At 48.6% G+C, this 22,467-nt stretch overlaps 1 protein-coding gene across 2 annotated transcripts; it reads left to right on the forward strand.

Moving 5' to 3' along the window:
- The first annotated feature begins 941 nt into the window (after positions 1 to 941).
- On the forward strand, positions 942 to 19,167 carry TM7SF2 (transmembrane 7 superfamily member 2). 2 transcript variants are annotated; one of them, XM_032804393.2, is made up of 11 exons: positions 942 to 1,100; positions 5,056 to 5,219; positions 5,472 to 5,668; positions 5,970 to 6,024; positions 6,373 to 6,567; positions 7,173 to 7,276; positions 13,904 to 14,023; positions 15,272 to 15,440; positions 15,887 to 15,967; positions 16,122 to 16,244; positions 18,197 to 19,167. In XM_032804393.2, exons 2-11 carry the CDS (start codon positions 5,162 to 5,164, stop codon positions 18,208 to 18,210), a joined length of 1,116 nt encoding a protein of 371 aa, XP_032660284.1. In that variant the 5' UTR covers positions 942 to 1,100; positions 5,056 to 5,161; the 3' UTR covers positions 18,211 to 19,167. The 2 variants fall into 2 exon arrangements, with proteins under 2 accessions (XP_032660284.1, XP_032660282.1); XM_032804391.2 differs by lacking the exon at positions 18,197 to 19,167 and adding an exon at positions 16,969 to 17,207.
- Positions 19,168 to 22,467: the final 3,300 nt, after the last annotated feature.

The raw sequence follows: 22,467 nt of genomic DNA on the forward strand, positions 1-22,467 counted from the left end.
AGACCTGGCTTGTAACATCAATTCCTCCTCTTAACAGAAACAACCCTGCAAAGCCCTAGATTCTAGCTAAACCACACAAGCGAAAGCAGTGACAACTGCAGGGAGCCTCTGCCAAAGAAGCTCCAAACTGCAGCACCCAACTACCACATCCTACCCTTTGCAATCATGTATCTAAGGTGAGTTATGCAGCCAGCTAACTCATCTGCAGGGCCCTACCAAATTCATGGTCCATACTGGTCAATTTCACAGTCATAGGATTTTAAAAATAATAAATTTTGTGATTTCAGACTTTTAAATCTGAAGTGTAACGGTGCTGTAATTGTAGGGGTCATGATCCAAAAAGGAGTTGGGGGGGGTTGCAAGGTTATTGGGCGGGTGGGGGTGGTACTGCTACCCTTATTTCTGCACTGTTGCTGGTGACAGCGCTACTTTCAGAGCTGGGCACGCAGCCAACAGCCACCACTCTCCAGCCACCCAGCTCTGAAGGCAGCACAGAAGTAAGGGTGGCAATACTGTGACCACCCCCCAAAAAATAACTTTGCGACCCTCCCTGCAAATCCCTCTTGGGTCAGGACCCCCAATTTGAGAAACGCTGGTCTCCCCCATGAAATCTGTATAGTACAAGGTAAAAGCACACAGAAGACCAGATTTCATGGTCTGTGGCACATTTTTCATGGCTTTGAATTTGGTAGGGCCCTAGTACTTTGCCCCGCACACACAAACGCGTCTCTACTGCCTATAACCTCATCCCAGGCAGCTTTCAGTGCAGCAAGGCTCCTGCAATGAGCAACCGGTAGCCATTGCCATGACCACAGCTCCAGGCCACTAAGAAAAGAGCTTAGGGAGTTTGCTCCACCCACTTAGTAAGAGGCTCAGAGTCATTGTGATAGGCCAGAAATTCGCCTCTTTCGACATAACTCCTGCTCTCAGATTGGATGTTTGGTGATAATATCAGGCTGGGACGAGCTACAAGTAGCTGGTGCGACAACAGCTGCTGCGGGTTAAAGGGACAGGGGGTAGAGCGTGTGCATGGGAGGATTCTGGAGCCACTGCTGGTATCTATGGTGTGTGCTTTGGCGAGACGGACACCGGGCTGTCAGGTAGGACTGTGCGGCAAGGGGGAGCGTCGGTTAGTCACACAGAGGAGGGCAGGAGGCAGAGAAGCAGCTCAGCATTGCTCAGAGCGTTAGCAGTGACCGGTGCTGCAGCATTTCATATGGCTGACAAGACAGCGTGGTCCTGTACAGCCACCGGTAACAGCCTGTGAAACCGAGAGAGCCCTGCCAGGAAGGGGGTTTCTGGAAGAGTTGGAAATTCTTCCCCTTTTGTGAATTTGGAGGCCTGAGTTGCACATTGCCCAAACTTTCCCCTTTGTGTGCTGATACCCCTTTATCCCAACCTGCGTTGCAATCTTGGACTCCCCTCGCATGCTTTGTTGGTGCTGCTTCATAGCAGCCTGCAGGCCTCCCCTGCTATTCTGGTTCTGGCCTCCCCCCAGTTCTGCTAATGCTCTTCTGTCCTGGCCTGCAGCCCTCTGCTATTCTGTTCCTGGTCTCTGCACCCCATATGCAGCTCTGCCAATGCCCCTCTGTCCTGGCCTGCAGCCCCTTGCTATTCCATTCCTGATGTCTGCATCTCCTATGCAGCTCTGCCAATGCCCTTGAGTCTAGACCTGCAACCCCACCTGCTGTTCCCATTATGGGTTCCTCCCTCTCAATCCTGATGCGCAGCCTCCCTGCTATCCCAGCCCTAGACCTTTCTACAAACATACTTAACAACAAAAAAATGTTCTGCCAGATGACTGGGAACTCCAGAGCAGACAGGGATGTTTTCTGTCTTTAACTCTATTGCTGAAAGCATTTCCAAGTTTTCTCTGCTCCAGCAACCTCATCTTTCCCTTAGCTATAGACCCACCTTCAATGTCCTGCTCTACCACAGGCTCCCTGTGGGACCTTGGGCAAGTTGCTTAGGCCCAGATCCTCAAAAGCGTTGAGGTGCTTAACTCCTATTGACATAATATGTCCTCCATCACTGCACAGGAGTTTGCTGCTGCTCATATCTTAAACCTATGGAACTCCATGCTACTGGATTTTACTGAAGCAACCAGTAAGATTAAAAGAAACATGAGTGGGAGATATGAATGACCGGGAGGGGACTGTCAAGAACGATGGGATTGAGTTCCCTAGCTGAGGCCGGGCTAGTGGGTTCAGCCTTCAGACAGGTTAATGAGCCCTGCTAGGCTTCAGCAAAATCACCTGATTGACCAGTCCATCCAATTGGCTGAAAGAAGCCAACAACTCTGCATTTATGCTCAACAGCAGCACAGCTTAACACTTACTTCTGCAGCTGCAATTATTCTTGTGCACAGCTTGCTGGGGATATTAGTTGGCGGCTCCTTCATGGAGCAGTGAGCATGGGCATGTACCTGGCATGGTTCACCACCTCCCTCGACACGTGCCCCTTCTGCGGTGAGAGGGAGACCCTGGTGCACATCTACTTTGAGTGCACCAGGTTGCAGCCTTTAACCGGCTCCTCCAGAACCTCCTTCTCAGGTTCTGGCTGCGCTTTTCCCCCACCCCTCCTGATCTATGGCCATCTGTGGCCCCATGAAGTCGCAAGACCTCCTCATTGACCTCCTTCTGGCATTGGCCATGGTGGCCGTTCACCATACCAGGAAGAGGAAGCTGGACAGGGAGGTGCTCTGTGACTGTGAGGTCTATTTCTGATCCTCCCTTAGGTCATATATCTGGACAGAGTTCCTCTGGGGCAGTAGGCATTGTCCAAGATTCTCTGCTTAGTGTTCCCCTCTGGATCCCTGCTGTTGACCCTGTGACCCTCACTCTCATCTGTGTTTTTTCATTTGTGGTCCCCTGAATTCAGCTGAGACCTGGGTCTAGTAGCTCCTCCCCTTAGGCTGGGGCGAGGGGCCTTTAGACGTGGGCAGATGCCCCCCCAGAGCCTTAATAGGTGCAATTGCTCCTGTGCCTGCTTGCTCCTGCCCTGTTCTGGTCCTCCTCCAGCCCACCTGACCCTGCATCCTTGCCTGGCTTCTGACTCCTGGCTCTGATTATTGGCGTCAGATTCTAGCTCTGACCATTGGCTCTGGGTATTGGCTTCTGACTCTGACATTTGGCTCTGGCTTCCGGTGCTTGTTCCAAAGTCTAACCTCTAGGGCAGACTGGCCACATCCTGGTTCTGACAAGGGATGGGTTGCCAGCAAGAGAAACAATCCAGGCTAAGAGTACGTCTACACTGCACGATTATTTCGAATTAGCTTAAACCGATATTACAAAACAGATCTAATAAAATCGGTTTAGCGCGTCCACAGTGGGATCACGAAATCGATTGTATGTTTGTCGATCCCCATATCTGGTTACCAAAGCTAACCATCGATCAGGAGCGGTGCACTGTGGTAGCTGTTCCTCACTATCCATAGTTCCCACTCCAGGTTGAGGAGCACAGTGCTGATGGGCAGAAAACATTGCCCCGGTGGTGCTGGGTACAGCCTCACCCTCCCTTTGTGAAGGCAGCAACAACCCTTGTGCGCCTTTTCCCGGAGTGCATTGAGCAAACGCCATACACAGCAATCATGGACCCTGAGATCACAAACAGTATCCTGACCATTGTCAACACCTCGGACTCTCTGCCAGCATGCATCAGTACAAGAGGGTGACATTTACAGTACTCAGGGAATTATTATTTACTCTCCTTCCACGTGCTGGGGGAGGGGGGGAAGAGACTGACGAGCTGTTCTGTGAACCACGCAAGACACTCGGTATTAAGCTACAGACATTGGCGCTAGCCAAGAATGCAAATAGTTTCAGAGACTCTGTGGAGACTGTAGCTGTATCCTCTTAGCCCATTCCCTCCCTCACATGAGCATCCGTTGAGTCTCTGGCTTCCCGTACAGGTGTCCGCACCACGCGCTGGTACGCGGAGTATTTTGTCAAGACCCTTTGGCATTTCCTGTTCTTTTAATGGAGCTTCTGATATAACAAGATTTGTCTCACCATACATGCGGAGTCAGATCGTAGTACATCCCGTAAGCTCAACTTGCAGGAGCTACTGTGCTATTGAAACGCGCATCGCTCACCACGTGCTGATCAAGCTGGAACTGTAAAGCAGGAAAAAGTCATCTAAGCTCTTGGGGCTTTCCTGTCGTCCACCGCCGCATCCGATTTGGATTGCGGTACAAGAGGCGGTCAGGTGTTGCATCGTGTGATACCCTATAGTAGGGCCATAATGTCGATCTGCGTCCCGCATCCACTACAACGCCTAATCCTAGTTACTCACTTTCGAATTTAGCGCTACTCCTCTCGTCTGGGAGGAGTTCTGAAATAGATTTAAGGAGCCGTTTAACTTGATATTAATGACGACGTCGTGTGAACGGGTACAGCGTTAAATCGGTATATCGGCCATTAAACCGATTTAAAGTCGCAGTGTAGACCTGGCCTAAGTGACATGAGAGTCATGCCCTGTTCCCTTCCCATGATCGCTGCATACACAGGGGCTGGAAACCTCAGACTCGGTTCACCTCTTTGTAGTCCTGTGACAACTACAGCCCCAGCAGCGTAACATAGGCCTGCTCTGCACTACACGGTTAGGTTGATGGAAGATGCCTTGCATTGACCTAGCTGTGGAAATCTCTTCATTTTAAATTTGGCTCCCACTGATGTGAGTTCCTCTCTGCAGTGCTTTAGTAACACCACCTCCCCAAGCGGTGGAGAGCCAAGGTTGATGTAATTAGGTTGATGCAGTGTCAGTGGAGACCCTGCCTTGCTTTCATGGACTGTGACTGGCTTTCAGGAGCCATCCCACAATGCTCCACACTGACAGTACAATCGATACAAGCGTCCTGGTGAGGACGCACACTGCCGACACAAGTGACTTAATACCTGTGGTGGCTGTGTGCAGATGTAAGTTAGGTAGACATCATTTTGTAGTGTAGACATGGCCACAGGCTAAACACCCAACCCAGATCAGTGCAGGCTGTCTCTGACCCTTCCACCGCAACCACTGTCAGTGACCACTAATGATCCATGTTCCGTCCCATAGGTCTGGGATCCACAAGAACCTCTCCTGAAGGAGGAAGTGACTGTGGTTTGAGAGGCTTCCTGTGGGAAGAGCTTTGTGCCTCGGTGGAGAAGGCTGGAGCACAAGGATGATGGATCGGTATAAGACCCCACGCACCAAAGAGCTGGAGTTTGGAGGGCCCCTGGGTAAGATGAGGGTGAGAGGGGTTGGAAGGCAGTGGCTCACGTACCCTGAAAGGCAGGGCAAACTGGAGGTGTGAATGCAGCTACATGGTTAGAACAGGGTGGGTTTGAGAGTCAGCACTCTTGGGTTCCCAGTTCTGCCATTGACTCACTGTGGGAGCTTATCTCTCAGGGACGCTGCTGCCTGTCACTCACCCACAGTTCTGATCACCCTGGGGATCTTGTCCCTCTAACCTCTCATTCCTCCCTCTACAGGAGCCATGATCCTCATCTTTCTTATGCCAGCTACCATCTTCTATCTTCTGCTGACGTGTCGCACTGAGCAAGCCAGCGTGCTGAACTTCCCGCCCCCGCTGCCACCCCTGAGCACCCTCTGGAGCCCCCACACCTTCCTGCTGCTTCTGGCTTGGGTGGGACTCCAGGCTGCCCTCTACATGCTGCCTATGGGGAAGGTAATGCTGGGTCAGCTTCATTGGGCAGAGGGGAGGGTAGGATGTCCCCTTCCCTGCTGGGTGTCATCTGCCTAATGGTGGCTGTCTGACTATCCATGGGGAATCAAGGGCACCCGTGAATTGCCTGGGCCACGGCTGAGCCAGATCATGGCCAGCTGGCTACACCATGTAGGCAGAGACCTGTCAAAACTCAGTTCTTCTACACAGTTGTGAACTGAGGTTCCAGGGAGGGTGCCGGTGAGAGGAGCTAGAGTCAAGACCAGAGAGATCAGTGTTAACTGGTTGTGTGGCTTTCCCCCAGGTCACAGAAGGGATCGTCCTTCGAGACAAGAGCCGGCTCCAGTATCGCATTAATGGTGGGTGTTGGATTTTGTTAGGGAGGGGAGATCGACTATGACCCGCCCCAGAATTTGCAGCCAATCACATCACTTACTGAATTTCCTCATGGTAACAAGTAATAGTATTTTGGGGGAAGTGATGTCTATTGGGGCTGAGCAAGGGGCTAGGAGTCAGGACTCCTGGGTTCTATCCCGAGCTCTGCCACAGATTCCCTGTGTTACCTTGAGCAAGTCCCTTCCCCTCTCTATCCCTCAGTTTCTCAGAATAACAGTGTGCTGTGACTTGGGGGTGCTCAGCTAAAAAGGCACAAAGTGTTGCTGTATCTAAGCAGGATGTGTCCTGCTTTCTCTCCTCCCGCGCTGCAGCTTTCCATGCAATGGGGGTCACGGCCCTGGTGGTGGGGGCTGGACTGGCAGCCGGGTTGCGCCTCAGCTACATCTATGACAACTTCCTGCAGTTGGCCTTCTCTGCCTTGCTGCTGGCCTTCGGCCTCAGCTTCCTCCTCTACTTCAAGTCCCTCTTTGCCCCAGAGACAGCACTGGCACCAGGCGGGAACTCAGGTGAGTCCTTCTATACACACGGGGCACACGGACACAGGAATGATCTTGTGCATGCAGACATACACGTGTGCACTTATGCATGTCTGAACACACACAGACATGCACACACTGACACATGCACCACACACACAGGGACACATGTGCATGCACTAACACATAGACATTCTCTTAGTCACACAGGTCATACCTGGTGTCTCACAGGGGGTGCAGGGGGAGAGCAGCCAGTGATGCCAGTCAGGTAAAAACTGCCAGGACTCTAGGGAGGTATCTGATCAGTTGATGAGGCCCAGAAAAGAACCACCCTTGTTGCAGAGAGTTTAACCTTCCAGTGAAGCATCCAAGAACAGCACCCATTGGAAACCAGACATATCCAGATTTAGCACAGCAGGGGTGGGGATACCAGGCCAATGGGATGGGCCCCTTGGACTGATCTGGGGTAGCAGAGAGGGGAGCATACCAGACTAGATGGACCCATTGGTCTGATCTGAAGCAGCAGGGGGGATACTGGGCTGGACAGGCCTATTGGTCTGATCTAGGGTGGCAGGGAGAGGAAGGGGGAGTAGCTATTCCACCTTGAGGTACCTGACTTGCTGTTGGCCACACAGGGAATCCTATCTATGACTTCTTCATGGGCCATGAGCTGAACCCACGCATCGGCTCCTTCGACCTAAAGTATTTCTGCGAGCTGCGGCCAGGCCTCCTCGGCTGGGTAAGTGGGTGGGGTTTTAGGGAGCCCCTTGCTGCAGAAAGACCCTGAGGCCCTAGCTATGATGACCTTGTGAAGGTAAAGGATAATCAGAGAATCTGCTGCAGGGGAACACTAGTCCTGGGAGAAAGGTTGCAAGAGGGAAATTCCCTCTGTCCAGATAGTATCTGCTACACATGGCTATCCATAACCAGATATTCCAGCCTAGATGGACCCATTAGTCAGAGCAAGCATGGTGGGAGGGGTGAAGAATACCAGACTAGATAAGCCCATTGGTCTGATCTGGGGCAGCAGAGAGTGGGATGCCAGGCATGGGTGGGCCCACTGATCTGATGCAGGGGTAGGGGTAAACCAAGCAGGATGGTTTTACTGTTACACAGGGGCTAGATATGCCTTTGGTCAAATCCAGGGCAGGGGGGAGGGGAGGGGAGGTATCACTCAAGGATGCCAATCAGGTAGGGCGGAGGAGGGGCTGCCAGCCTGCCACACCCCCCTCCCACTCCATCCCCACCCCGAGTTTCATACAGGAGGTGTGCTCCCAGGTGGAGGTCTTAACTGCACAGCATTACTGTGGGGTGTGAGTTCTGCAATGAGGTGCTTCTCCCAGTTTGTGTCCCCAGGGCAGAAAGTCAGTCTTTTGTTTCCAAAGAGAGGCAGGGTGATTAAGATAAGAAAAGGATGGTAATTAAATTAAGGCTCTGGAAGTTCTTAGATGAGCCTGTAAAACAGGTTTCAGAGGGGTAGACCTGTTAGTCTGTATCAGTAAAAACAACAGAGTCCTTGTGGCATCTTAGAGACCATTTATTTGGGCATAAGCTTTCATAGGCTATAGCCCACTTCATCAGATGCATAGAGTGGAAAATACAGTAAGCAGGTGTAAATATACAGCACGTGAAAAGATAGGAGTTGCCTTACCAAGTTGGGAGTCAGTGCTAATGAAGCCAATTAAATTAGGATGGATGTTGCCCGTTCCCAACAGATGACAAGAAGGTACAAGTATCAACAGTCTTTATTCAGGCCTAATTTGATGGTGTCAAGTTTGCAAATTAATTCCAGTTCTGCAGTTTCTCGCTGAAGTCTGGTTTTGAATTTTTGTTGCTGAAGAATGGCCACTTTTAAGTCTGAGTGTCCAGGGAGATTGAAGTGCTCTCCTACTGGTTTTTGAATGTTACAGTTCTTGATGTCTGATTTGTGTCCATTTATTCTTTTGCGTAGAGACTGTCTGGTTTGACCAATGTACATGGCAGAGGGGCATTGCTGACACATGATGGCATATATCACATTGGTAGATGTGCAGGTGAACGAGCCCTTGATGGTGTGACCGATGTGGTTGGGTCCTATGATGGTGTCCCTTGAATAGATATGCAGACAGAGTTGGCAACAGGATTTGTTGCAGGGGTTGGTTCCTGGGTTAGTGTTTCTGTTGTGTGGTGTGTAGTTGCTGGTGAGTGTTTGTTTGCTTCAGGTTGGGAGGGCTGTCTGTAAGCGAGGACTGGCCTGTCTCCCAAGGTCTGAGAGTGAGGGACTCTCCTTCAGGATAGGTTGTAGATCCTTGATATGCTGAAGAGGTTTTAGTTGGGGTCTGTAGGTGATGGCTAGTGGCGTTCTGTTACTTACTTTCTTGGGCCTGTCCTGTAGTAGGTGACTTCTGGGTGCCCTTCTGGCTCTGTCAATCTGTTTCTTCACTTCTCCAGGTGGGTACTGTAGTTTTAAGAACGCCTGATAGAGATCCTGTAGGTGTTTGTCTCTGTCTGAGGGATTGGAGCAAATGTGGTTGTATCTTAAGGCTTGGCTGCAGACAATGGATCATGTGATGTAGTCTGGATGAAAGCTGGAGGCATGTAGGTAAGTATAGCAATCAGTAGGTTTCCAGTATAGGGAGGTGTTTAGGTGACCATCGCTTATTTGTACTGTAGTGTCCAGGAAGTGGACCTCTCTCTTGTATGAAGTGGTCCAGGCTCAGGTTGATGGTGGGGTGGAAATTGTTGAAATCCAGGTGGATTTCCTCAAGGGCCTCCTTCCCCTGGGTCCAGATGATGATGTCCATTAATGTAGCACAAGTAAAGTAGCTGTGCTAGGGGAGAAGGGATGAGGAAGCATTGTTCTAAGTCAGCCATAAAAATGTGGGGCCATGCAGGTATCCATAGCAGTGCCGCTGACTTGAAGGCATAAACCATAAATCCTCCCCAAATCTGAAATAGCTGTGGGTGAGGACAAAGAAAGTGACAAAGCTCAACCACCAGGTTTGCTGTGACATTATCGGGGATCCTGTTCCTGATGGCTTGTAGTCCATCTTTGTATGGAATGCTGGTGTAGAGAGCTTCTACATCCATTGTGGCTAGGATGGTGTTTTCTGGAAGATCACCAATGGATTGCAGTTTCCTCAGGAAGTTGGTGGTGTCTGGAAGAAAACTGGAAGTGCTGGTAGTGTAGGGCCTGAGGAGAGAGTCCACATAGCCAGAAAATCCTGCTGTCAGGGTACCAATGCCTTAGATTATGGGGCATCCTGGATTCCCAGGTTTATGGATGCGGGTGGTGATAGTGGGCAGGGGTTGAAGAGGGAAGACAGGGGACTCAGAAGAAATACAACCAAGCCCTCTGAGCCAAGATTACAGTCAGAAAAGAGGAAGATGTGAAGATCATAAGTGAAAAGAAGGGGCCAAAACCAAGGGAAGGGATAGCAGTGGTTTAAAGAAGTTCCCACTCTGCCTGTGGTACTTATGTGGCCCCATCACTGTAGTATCTGAGCACCTCACATCACAGCCCTCAGTGAGGTCAAGTGAGACTAACAGCCAGATTTTAAAAAGTATTTAGGCACTTAGCGGGATTTTCAAAAGCACCTAGAAGGTTAGGTGCTGTGTAAACACACTAGGTGCCTAGCTGCATCTTTGGGTGCCTAAAAGCCCTTAAAACTGTGTCCCTAAGGGACTGACCTGAGGTCATACAGGAAGTCATTGGGTGTAGAAACCAGGTCTCTCAGATCTAGCTCCCTAGACCAGCCTTTCTCTCTGCTGCATGCTGCAAAAAAAGAGGCCTCTGATGGATGGGAGCAAAACCAAGAAGGCCAGCTCTCTGAGATTCCAGCAATTGGTCCTAGGTGATTGGGAAGGATGTCGTGGTGGACAGTATGAAAAGCAGCACAGAGGTCAGGAAGGATGAAGAAAGAAAGAGAATGAGAATCAGATGAGAGGAGTGCACTTAACTGTCAATGAGTAGCAGGTTCTGCCCCAGGCTGAGTTGTACAGCAAAGCCTGCTATGCAATTTTAGGACTTGTCTACACTGGCACTTTACAGAGCTCCAACTTGCTCACTCAGGGGTGTGAAAAACACCCCCTGAGCACTGCAAGTTTCAGCGCTGTAAACTGCCAGTGTAGACAGTGCACTAGCGCTGGGAGGCACTACACCCCTCATGGAGGTGGGTGTAGCCACGACTGCACAGCCATATGAAAGCACTGCCGTGGCCAGCTCTTTAATGTTGCTAGTGAAGACGTGCCCATTGATTTTTAAACGAAAACCATTTTTTGTCTTGTTTTGTTTCTTTTTGTTCTGAGTTTTTGGAAAAAAAAGAAGGAATGAGAGTGTTTTATGGGTATCAGATGTGATTATACATCAAATTCATAGGGTTTCAGCTGTATTCAGGCCAATTCCAGAACACAGAACAGAAATGCATCCACAGAGTTGATAAAGTTGACAATTATTGTCATGATTTGTGTTGTTTGTTGGGCACCATCTGTGTGGTCAGCACTGTTCAGAAAATGTAGTCCCTGAGCCAATGCATACAAGATGTGTAAGTCTGGATAAGATGGCTCAGATATTTAAGTATCCATAGTTATTGACATCACATGTTCACTGATGTTTATATCTATGAGTGGAGGCACTGATGGCAATAGAAGTTTTACTTTTTAAGGACTAGAAGATTTGACCCTCCAACCTTCTTTCAAGAGGAAGAGCTGCCCAGAGCTCCTATGCTTGTTTATTTTCCTTTCCTACCTGCAGTCACCCTGATGTACCTTAGAAGCAATTTTGTCCCCAACTTTAAAACGTGGAATTTTCTTGGTGTTTGATTAAAAATAGTCTCCTGTGAAAACTGCAGCTCAATCACTGTAGTGTTATGTTTAAGAACCTTCTGGAAAGTATCTAGCCTTTAAACAGAAGTGAAAGCAGTGCTGCCAACTCTCATTATTTTGTCATGAGTCTCATGATAATTATTATTTTCCTTAAAGCCTTAGTTCCTGGAGTCAAGTGGTATGTGATGATTTCCGCCATCATTCTTAAAGAAAAATTAAGTTTCTAGTTCTTGTGGCTATGGAGAAAGCTTCGAATGTGACCCCAGGGCACCTTAAAGGCTCAAAAAGCAGAATATAAATTAAAACCACCAAATCTATTATTTTTACATAATCTCATTATTTTAAAGCCAATCTCATGATTTTTGGTAAGCCTGATTCTTGATTTTTGAACATTTGGGGTTGGCAATACTATGAAAGTGACTTGAAAGTGTCAGTTTCACTACTGTTTAAAGTAATTTTTTAGTCTATTATTTGTAGAGGGGTAACACCCCTAGAGCCCAAGGCAGGTGCAGTGTAAACTCCTGGGGCCTTGCCCTAGTACAGTGACTCCCAAACTAGGGTTTGTGAACCCCTGGGCGTTCACCAAATGTTACAGGGGGGTCTTGGGGGGGGGGGGGAACTCCCTAAGGGCGGACAGCTGTCTTTAAGGACACTGGGCAGCACAGGGCCATCAGCCTGGGAGCCCCTGGGCTTCCAAGAGCTAAGCAGATCAAACCAATTATATCTATCACACTGAGGAGATTTAAACTTCAAGAGTCCATATAAGAAATGGAAAGGAAGGTGGATTTTTTTTTTGCTGTTTTTAAAAATTAAATAGGCAGCTAGTATTGTTTTTTAAATTATTATGAAGAACAACTTTAAGCTTTATTGTAACATACGTTGTTTGCCTGGAGTGCTCAAGACCTGAATGCTTGTGTAGGAGGAACTCTGAGTTGGCTTCTTAAATACCTTCATGCTGTTTCACATCTGATACTCCTTGATGAAACATAGGAGCCTTGTCTTATAGCAAGCTTATTCAAAGTGATACAGGCTGCGAAAGTGAGATCTTGGAAGAGTGTTGCCATTTTCATAATGTAATAAAAATACTGTAATAAAAAAATATAAGAATAAATTGTATATTAAGATCACTGCTTTTATAGTTTATACTCAGGTAAAGGAGAAAATCCTGGAAATATTCATTTTTAGGAGGAGGTTCACGAGACTTGACATTTTAGTGAAAGGGGTTCACAGGCTGTTAAAGTTTGGGAACGACTGCCCTAGTAGGATGTTTCTAAAAGTTAAATGATCTATTCCAAGTGTGATAGAAAGTAATCTAGGTTTTTCTTCAATTGTATTCAAGAGTTAGTAACAAATTAAGAATACAGTAACTCCTCACTTAACACTGTAGTTATGTTCCTGAAAAATGAAACTTTCAGTGAAACAATGTTAAACTAATCCAATTGTCCCATAAGATTAATGTAAATGGGGGGGGGGGGTTAGGTTCCAAGGAAATTTTTTGGGGCCAGATAGAAGGCATTATACTGTACAGTACTATACTGTGGTTGGGAAGTGCCCCTGGCTTACCCCACACAGGCACAGCCCGCCACAGGCAAGGAGGCTAGGAAGCACTTTTGCAGCAGCAGCTTCCCTGGAGACCAGGCTCGGATATTGCCAGGAATGCTCCAGGCTTGCCTCTTCCGGTCCCTGCTCCACTCCAGGCCCACCTCTTCCCACGCCACCTTCTCTCCAGAGCATGCCACATCCCTCACCCCCCAAAATCCTAAGCGCCTGCCCCTCCCTCCCAGAAAGTCCTAAGCGCAAAGTGCTGGGAGGGAGGGGAAGGAGCAGGGAAGCCCTGTGTCTCCACTCCTCCCCCTCCCTCCCAGAAAATTCTAAGCACCAACAAACAGCTGTTTAGCAGCACTTAGGATTTTCTAAGAGGGAGGGGGAGGAGTGGAGAGGCCGCACTTCCCTGCTCCTCCCCCTCCCTCCCAGAAAGTCCTAAGCGCTGGTGGGAGAAGCGCTGGGAAGGAGGGGGAGGCAGAGAAGCAGAACTTGTGCAATGCCCCCTTGTAAAGTCGCTGCTCTTCCACAGAATCTTACAAGCAGGCAGCCAGATGACATTATAAGAGAGCTTTGCACAACTTTAAATGAGCATGTTCCCTAATTGAGCAGGGATGTAACATTGAAACAACATTAAGTGGGAGAACGTTAAATGAGGAGTTACTGTATACATTAAAATTTTAAACCTAACCAGTGTCCCTTCAGTGACTTGACACAAGATGTCAGAACATGTTAGTATTAGAGCTGAGTGGGTCTAATATTTATTTATTTGTATATAGGAATTATCAGACAGGAGCACTGAATATAAGCTATCATTTGCAAAAAAAACCAAAGAGTTCATAGGTGCTCAAGTAGCCTCTGGAATCACAGTTAAATTTGCCCCCTCCCCTACCAAAATCTGAAATGGCACTCCTGGTCCACTCAGCAATCACGTATTTTTCCTCTGGGCAGACAAGGTGCTGGGGCAAGGGAGGGAGGCAGGTCTTCTTCAAACTCTGCCTGACTGCTCCCCTCCTGCCAGGCACTGGTGAACATGGCCATGCTGATGAAAGAGACTGAGCTGCGGGGCAGCCCCTCGCTGGCCATGCTCCTGGTCAATGCCTTCCAGCTGCTGTATGTGGTGGATGCACTTTGGAATGAGGTGAGTCACTCCCACATCCCTGGCTTAGCCTTGGCTTGGGATCTGCAATGGCCTAGGGGCTACAAAGGGAACCTTAGGGGAGGCCTCCTGGGTTCCCTTCCTATGTCTGGGAGGAGGGTGGAGTCCAGTGGTTTGAACAGAGGGGCTGGGATTGAGGACCCAGCTCTGAGAAGGGAGTGGGGATTGGTGATTTAAAGCACAGATGTGGCCAGGCTGGATTGATTTAATTTAAATTGATTATACTCAAGTTTTGCATTTGTACTTTATAGTTATTTTCCTAACAAAAGGTTGATTTTCACTAGTGGGTAATATTAAAACATGTTAATTTGCAGCCAAACATATCCTGACTTTATACTAAATTTGGTACTTCTTTTTGCTAACCAGGAGGACACAATATATCTCTACACATTTATTTGAGTAATTATATACTTACTTTACATGTATTCTGATTCTTAATTTTTACATTTTTATTATGTTAGAAAATGGTGAATGTTGTATTTATTTACAATATGATGATTAATGTTTTACTTGCAATTTGAGTCCAGCTCTATTTGGATGGAAATTTAAAATTAAATAAAAAATCCCCAGAAACAGCATGTTAAGATTTTTAATAAAATAAAACTACTTTGTGTGCTAATATACTCTTTAAAAGTTTATAAATAAATGTGTTCTATTTAAAACTGATTGTATTAAACAAAGGAAGTAGCATCTGTAGTCAGTGAATTTAACTGATTGTTTCTGGTCACCATGTCATTCAAGATTTTAGAACTAGTAGATCTCATCCTCTCTCAAATAGTTTTTCTTCATAGATTGGAAGAGAAAAACAAGCTTTCCTGCCTGTTCAACTCCCAATTGATTTCTTAACTTCAAATGAACTAGTCACTGAACTGATTTAGCTGAATAAAAGGAAATAAAATTAAAATATTCTCTCTCCACCTGCAGAAGAGACTACTGCCAACAGTTGAAAGGTGGTTTAGTGCTTCAACAAACTCTGGTTCCAGGTGCCTAGCCAGTGATGTCAAGCAGTTCTGTGTGTTCAGTTTCTTTAAACTTGGCAGTAAACGTGTCCTGCTTAATATTTTTTTTGTATTTAAATTATTTAACAGTTTACAGCATGGTTAGGCCTTAGCACAGGTTGTTTATTTCAAATTTAATTTTTAAATAGATTTAGCATTTTTTTTTAAATATTTAAATTTTGTTTAGCATTGATTTTATCCATGCTGGATGTGGCTCCTCTGTGTCCTGCAGGAGGCCATCCTCACCACCATGGACATTGTACACGATGGGTTTGGCTTCATGTTGGTCTTTGGGGACCTGGCCTGGGTGCCCTTCGCCTACAGCCTGCAGGCCTACTTCCTGGTCAACCACCCCCAGAAGCTGAGCCTGCCCATGGCTGTCGGGATCCTCTTGCTCAATGGTGAGGCTCAGGTGATTTCCTCTTACATATCAGACCAATAGGCTCATTCAGTGCTATATCTCTCCTCTTTCCCCCCCACCCCCTGATCAGACCAGTGGATCCACCTAGTCAAGACCAATAAGTGTAGTATCCCTCCCACTTTACCCCATAACCCTATCTATCACAGTATCTCTTCCGCCCCACGCTTCCTACCTCACCAACCCTACAACTCACCTTGCTGTACAATGGAGTGAAATGCCTTCCTGACCAGCCCCAAGCCACACCCTGAAGTATGAGGATTGAAAGCCCTGCTCAATGCCACCCCGAGCCAGCATCCACCACCATTGTCGTTCATCCTTTTGTCCTCTCGAGCAATCTGTTTTCATACCAATCCATGGCAGAAGTGCCAGTATCCCCATGCCTAGAGCTCCCACAGCCTATCCTCACTCTGGTTCTCTTCTTGGCAGGTCTGGGATACTGCATCTTCCGCAGCGCCAATTCCCAGAAGAACACTTTCCGAAGGAACCCCAATGACCCCAGAGTAACTGGTGAGCTGCTGCCGCCTCTTGGATGGGAGTTATATGGGGGACTTAGAGTGAAGAAGTCTGGAGTGGGAGAAGAAGGGGATGCTAATGGAGGGTTAGCTAATGGGAGGGAGGGGGAGGAAGGGATGCCATGTGAGTAATGCTCTTCTCCTCCCAGGTCTCAAAACCATCCCCACAGCCACAGGCCGGCGTCTCCTGGTGTCTGGGTGGTGGGGGTTTGTGCGCCACCCCAACTATCTGGGGGATCTCATCATGGCTCTGGCCTGGTCTCTGCCCTGTGGTGAGTCTAAATCCTGCTTGGAGGGAGCCTGTGAAGGCTAGCAAGGAGGTGTCAGGAGGGGTGGGGGGCAGGGGTTGTCTCCTTCTCCTGCCCCCAGCATTGGTGTCCCAATGGGACCTGTGCCTTTAGGGCATGCAGGGCATATCCCTACTGTCCCTCTGCAATGGAGGCAGGGCAGCATCTCTCTAGCCCTCAGGGCAGTGGTGTCTGCCTTGGACACCCATTGTGTCTCTCACGAGCTACACAGAGGGTGCCTGCTCTGGCCCAACATCCCAGTCATGTCCCAAGCAGATGGCACCAATATGCTGCCCTATACTCCAGCCAAAGGTCACGTAGAAGGCACCTGGTCTGGTTGGCCTGAAGTCCCAGGTGGAAGGCCCTGATCACACCTTCCAGGGATGGCATCAGTGTATCATTAACGTGGGAGTGGGGAGGAATCTACGCCCTAGACAAGCTTGCTCAGCACTCAGGCTATCCACTAGAACAGTGGTTCTCAACCTGTTTACCATTGTGGGCAACATATGCAGCTCTCTGTGTTATCTGGGCTGCATCCACACAATATGTATACGGCCTGTAAGGCCATGAGAATGTCACATGGGCCACAGCTATGTGCTGATTAGGACACAAGCAGCCCGTGGGTTGAGAACCATTGCACTAGAAGGTCCTAGAAGAAGGGCCCATGGCCTCCTTCTCCTCATCCCCCATGTCTCTCCCACCCCCTCAGGCCTGACGCACGTCCTGCCTTACTTCTACGTCTTCTACTTCACCGTGCTGCTGATTCACCGGGAGGCTCGGGACGAGCACCAGTGCCTGCGGAAATACGGGCTTGCCTGGCAGGAATACTGCCGGCGAGTTCCCTACAGGATCTTCCCTTACCTTTACTGAGATTTGGCCCAGCACACCATGCCCCATGCAGACCCACGCACGACAGCTCACATCTGCCCACCACTGCTCCAAAGGCTGGCAGAACACTAGCCTCTGTCCTCACCACTGGGGCATGTTGTCATCCCCAGAGGCCTCCAGTTGGAGGTGCAGGCTCTGGAGTGGGGCTGGGGATGAAGGGTTTGGTGTGTAGGAGGGTGTTCCAGGCTGGGACTGAGAGGTTTGGAGTGTGAGAGGGGACTCCAGGCTGGGACAGGGAATTGGGACACAGGGGTGAGGGCTCCGGCAGGGGATGCAGGCTCTGGGGTGGAGCTGGGGATGAGGGGTTTGGGGTGCAGAATGTTGGGAATCATTAAGAAAAGGATAGATAATAAGACAGAAAATATCATGTTGCCTCTGTAAATACATGGTACGTCCTCCTCTTGAATGCTGCATGCAGATGTGGTCACTCCATCTCAAAAAAAGATATATAGGAATTGGAAAAGGTTCAGAAAAGGGCAACAAAAATGATTAGGGGTATCAAACAGCTGCCATGTGAGGAGATATTAATAAAACTGGAACTCTTTAGCTTGGAAAAGAGAAATAAAGGGGGATATGATAGAGGTCTATAAAATCATGACTTGTGTGGAGAAAGTGAGTAAGGAAGTGTTATTTATTCCTTCTCATAACACAAGAACTACGGGTCACCAAATAAAATTAATAGGCAGCAGATTTATAACAAAAGGAAGTATTTTTTCACACAATGCACAGTCAACCTGTGGAATGCCTTGCCAAGGATATTGTGAAAGGTAACATGGTTCAAAAAAGAACTAGACAAGTTCCTAGAGGATAGCTCCATCAATGGCTATTAGCCAGTAGGGGCAGGAATGGTGTCGCCAGCCTCTTTGCCAGAAGCTGGGAATGGGCGACAGGGGATTGATCATTTAATGATTGCCAGTTCTGTTCATTCCCTCTGGGGGACTTGGCATTGACCACTGTCAGAAGACCGGATACAGGGCTAGATGCACATTTGGTCTGACCCAGTATGGCCATTCTTATGTATAACAAAACGCACAATGTTTTCATAACAGCACTAGATGTCTGAGCTGCATTCCTCTGTGCTTCACTAAAGCTTAAAGCATTGCCTTCCATGAGGGACCACGATGGAGCTTACTGCACGATTGGTAATGCTTTAATGAAAGAATTTAACAATACCGCAACCTCTACAGTTGGCTGCAAGCTTATTGCAAATTTCACCTTGGACATCTGAGAATGAGGCGTGCCTGAATTCTCCTCTGCTGCTGTAAGGAGGTGCAAGCCCACAGCAGAAAGGTCAGCCTGACAGATGCATGGGTCATGATGGAGATGGAGGGTTTGTCTTCACTGCAACAGTTAGCTCAAATGAGTACGCTGGAGTTACTCTTACTTGAGCTCGAGGAGAGTAGGTCTACTCTGCAATCGGCTGTGTGAGTGCAGCCTAGACTGGCATAGCCACACTAGCTTTACTCTAGCTAGCATGGCTAAAAATAGTGGGGATGCACAGGCTTGTACAGCATGTGCTGCTGCATCTTCACTATTTTTAGCCATGCTAGCTAGAGTAAAGCTAGTGTAGGTATGTCCCCCCTCAGCTGCAGTCATGCCTCAGAAAGTGGTGTAGACATACACTGAGAGCAACTGCACCCTGAAACAATATTGGAGCTGTACAGAGTGATTAGATTAGCAGTTGATGTGCTGTTGCATTACTAGCTTGAGTGGCAGCAGTCCTCCAGCTTCAACCTCCATCCCCTTGCAAGCCAGCTAGCTTGATTTTAAAGCACCATTTAATTTATGCTAGAGATTTCTGTGCGGACAAGAGTCCGGTTAGGAGCAAACACCAAAAAGAAGACAAGCCCCAAAGAGAGAGAGTCATAGCTAGGCGTCTGTTTTGGCTTGAAGTGGAATACAAGTTTGGTTTGCTGTGTCTGTAAGGGCCTGATTATTTGAAGGACTGGGGAATGCTGGAGTGTGGTTTTGGACAAGGCACTGATGTGACAATGATTTTATTAAAAATATATGAAATACAGTCTCCATCTGCGTTCAAAGTCAATTGTTTGTGATGCTTTTGAGGGCTAGATGAGCGAAGTGTCATCTTAAATACAGGAAACAATCAACCAAATAGGCAATGTTCCTTTTAGGGGGAGTCTGCTCCAGAACCTCCCTTCCCTGATGGGTACAGGGCCAGCTCCAGGCACCAGCTCAGCAAGCAGGTGCTTGGGACGGACAAAGGGAAGGGGTGACAAGTCGGGCTCTGCAGTGGCAGTTTGGCAGAGGGACCTGCTGCCGCTGATCATGATCGTGGCTCCCCCTCCAAGCCGGCCCTGGATGGGTAGAAACCTTCTCATTCCAGCTTCAGTTGATTTGTGGACATCTTATCCCTATTTGTTCTTGTGCCAACATTGTCCTTGAGCTTCAATAGCTCTTCTCCCTCCCAGGATTTACCCCTTTTGTGTATTTATAGAGAGTGATTTAATTCCCCTCTCATCTTTTAATGGCCAGGCTAAACAAACCCAGCCTTCAGTCTCCTTTCCTAAGGTCACCTCTTCTCTCCACTCAGCAGCCTAGGAGCTCTTTTTTGCACCTGGGGCTGTTTGAATATCTGACAGACAGGTCTTTTCAGCCTAACAGAGGAAGGCAGAGCAAGATCCAGTGGCTGGAAGTTGAAGTTAGACAAATGTAATCTTGAAATAAATCAATTTCCTAGTAGGGAGGGTGAGTAAACACAGGAACAGCTCACCAGGGGAGTGTGGCCTGGCCACCACCTGGAGTCTTTAAAGCAAAACTAGATCTCTTTCCAAAACAACAGCTTTAATCCAGTTTCTGGGGAAAATTCTACAGCTTGTCTGTGGGGGATGGGGAATAATCAGATTGGATGATCACAATGGTCCCTTCAGGCCTTCGGTCCATGCCAGGCCCACAGGGCTCAATTGTGTACCAACATAAAAAGGCACATCTACAGTGTAGTTTCAACTGCACAAAATGGTTGTGGGATACGGGACATTCAGAAAGGCCGCAGGCTCTGAAGCCAGGGAAGGCCCAGCAGCGCTCAGTAAAACTGCAGACTGATACAGAACGGTATCTGTATGGAACACGTTATTCTGATTCCCTGAGGGCCCACAGCTAAGGATTAGGTGTTTATGGCCATGTGCCTTAGAGGGTAGAGCTCTGGGACTCAGCAGCCTGGGGTTCTAGTCCCAGCTCTGCGGCTAGCCTGCTGGATGACCTGCAGTGATTCATTTCCCTCCTTGTGCCTCTGTGTATCTTAGGGTACATCTATACTGTGATAAAAAAAATCAAACATGGCACAGTGTCTTAGGTCAGCTGACTCAGATTAATAGAGCTTATGCTGTGGGGCAATAAAGTTACTGTGTAGACCAGAGGTCTCCAACGCAAATGACCAGGAAGGCCACTTGAGGACTAGTACATTGGCCCAGGGCTGCATTACACTGACACCTCCCCACTGTCACCCTTGGCCCTGCCCCTGCCCTGCCTCTTCCCACCCCTTCCCTGCCCCCATTCCAACCCCTTCCCTGAAATCCACAGCCCAACTCTGCCCCCTCCCTGCCTCCAGGGGGTGCAGGAGGGGTGTGGCAGGGGTGTGAGGTGCAGGAGGGATGAGGGGTGTGGCAGGGGGCTGGGGTGCAGCAGGGGGCTCAGGACAGGGAATTGGGATGTGGGGTGCAGGAGGGTGAGGGGTAAAGCAGGGGGTCGACTGCAGGAGAGGTTCAGGGGGGCAGGCTCTGGCCCAGCACTGCTCCAGGAAGCGGTTGGAATGTGTGCGAGGAGAGGTGCAGGCATGTGTCTGTCTTGCTGTTGCTTCAGGCATTGCACCCAGCATCTCCCATTGGCCAGGAATGGGGAACCACAGCCAATGGGAGCTGCTGGGGGCGGTGCCTGAAGCAACACCAACACCCCCCCCCCATGCCTCTCCTTTCCCAGGTTCTGTCCACTTCCTGGAGCAGCATGGGGGCAGGGCAGGCAGGCAGGGAGTAGTGTAGACTCTTGGGCTGGAGCCCAGGCACTGAGATCGCAGGAAGGATCTCAGAGCCCAGGCTCCAGCCCTAGCCTGAACATCTGCCCTGCAGTTTTATAAGCTCCACAGCCCTACCCCAAGTCAGGTGACCTGGAGCAGCTGTGCCACAAATCTTTTATAACAGCATAGATGTAGCAGTATCCAAGGACCTTTAGTGCATTTATCCTCATAACATCACTATGTGGTAGGGCACTGCTATTATCCCTATTTTATTTATGAGAACACTGAGGCACAGAAAGGCTAAGGGACTTGCCCAAGGTCACACAGGAAGTCTGTGTCAGAGCTGGGAGTTGAACCCAGGTCTCCTGAATCATAGGCTAGTGCCCAAACCAGATGGAGTTTTCAGTTCACAGGGCCACACTCCACCCAGGATAGGTTAATGCTAGTTCGAAGCTTACACCCTAGCCCGTCTTTGGCTGGGCAAAGGAATTTGAGGTGGGTTGCGGTCAATTGGATACCAGTATAAGAGCTAGGTATTATTTTAAATTCATACAGATTCTACTGGATTGAGCCCCAGACCGTCCATGACTTTTCCCTTCCCCACCGATTCTTCCTCACTCAATCAACCTAGTGCAAATAAAATGTCCCATTGTTCTCAATCCATAGCTGCCTCTCAGCCCCAAGCAAAAGAACAGACAGGCTGTGCTGCATGTCCTGAAGGGCTACAAGTTCAAGCTCTCTCACACCAAAACCTTAGGGTATCATTCTATGAAGCCTGACCTCCGTCACTGGCCCCACAGGACAGAGTGTAAGACTACAGTGTTAGAACTAATCACACCAAGCCAATGGGATTTAGGAACACCAGTAGCTTTCCAAAAATATTTAGGGAACAACACCCCTCTCCTTGAGGCACATAAAATTCATGTGACACTCTAGGACAGTTTGGAAATAGGCCTATTTTCCAACAATCCTGCAAACACTTAGTCAAATTCCTATGCTTTGCATTCTGTGTCACTGATTAAATGAAAACACACCTTTTGCAGACAACAGTGTGAAACTGCGGAAGTCATTGCCACAGGAAGTCACTGAGGTGAAGAATTCAGCAAGATTAAAAAAGGAATAAACTATTTATATGGATATCAAGAATATCCAGTTGTCATAATCCAAAACATTATGGAAGGAATATTAAACCTTGCTATTCAAGTCTTAATGCCAGTCTAACTCCTACAGAGCTGCAGGGGCAGATCACACTACATCCGCCTACTGTGGGGTTCTTACACCTTCCTCTGAAGCATCTGGGGCAGGCCACTGTCACAGACAGGATACTAGATGGATCATGGGTCTCATCCAGGC

Source organism: Chelonoidis abingdonii, chromosome 17, assembly GCF_003597395.2.
Source record: "Chelonoidis abingdonii isolate Lonesome George chromosome 17, CheloAbing_2.0, whole genome shotgun sequence".
Lineage (NCBI taxonomy): Eukaryota > Metazoa > Chordata > Testudines > Testudinidae > Chelonoidis > Chelonoidis abingdonii.

Coding starts and splice junctions, on each gene's coding strand:
- TM7SF2 (XM_032804391.2), top strand. CDS start 5,162: ATGATGGATCGGTATAAGACCCCACGCACCAAAGAGCTGGAGTTTGGA. Junction 6,568..7,172: donor GGCACCAGGCGGGAACTCAG/GTGAGTCCTTCT, acceptor TTGGCCACACAG/GGAATCCTATCTATGACTTC. Junction 15,441..15,886: donor CGGGATCCTCTTGCTCAATG/GTGAGGCTCAGG, acceptor TCTTCTTGGCAG/GTCTGGGATACTGCATCTTC.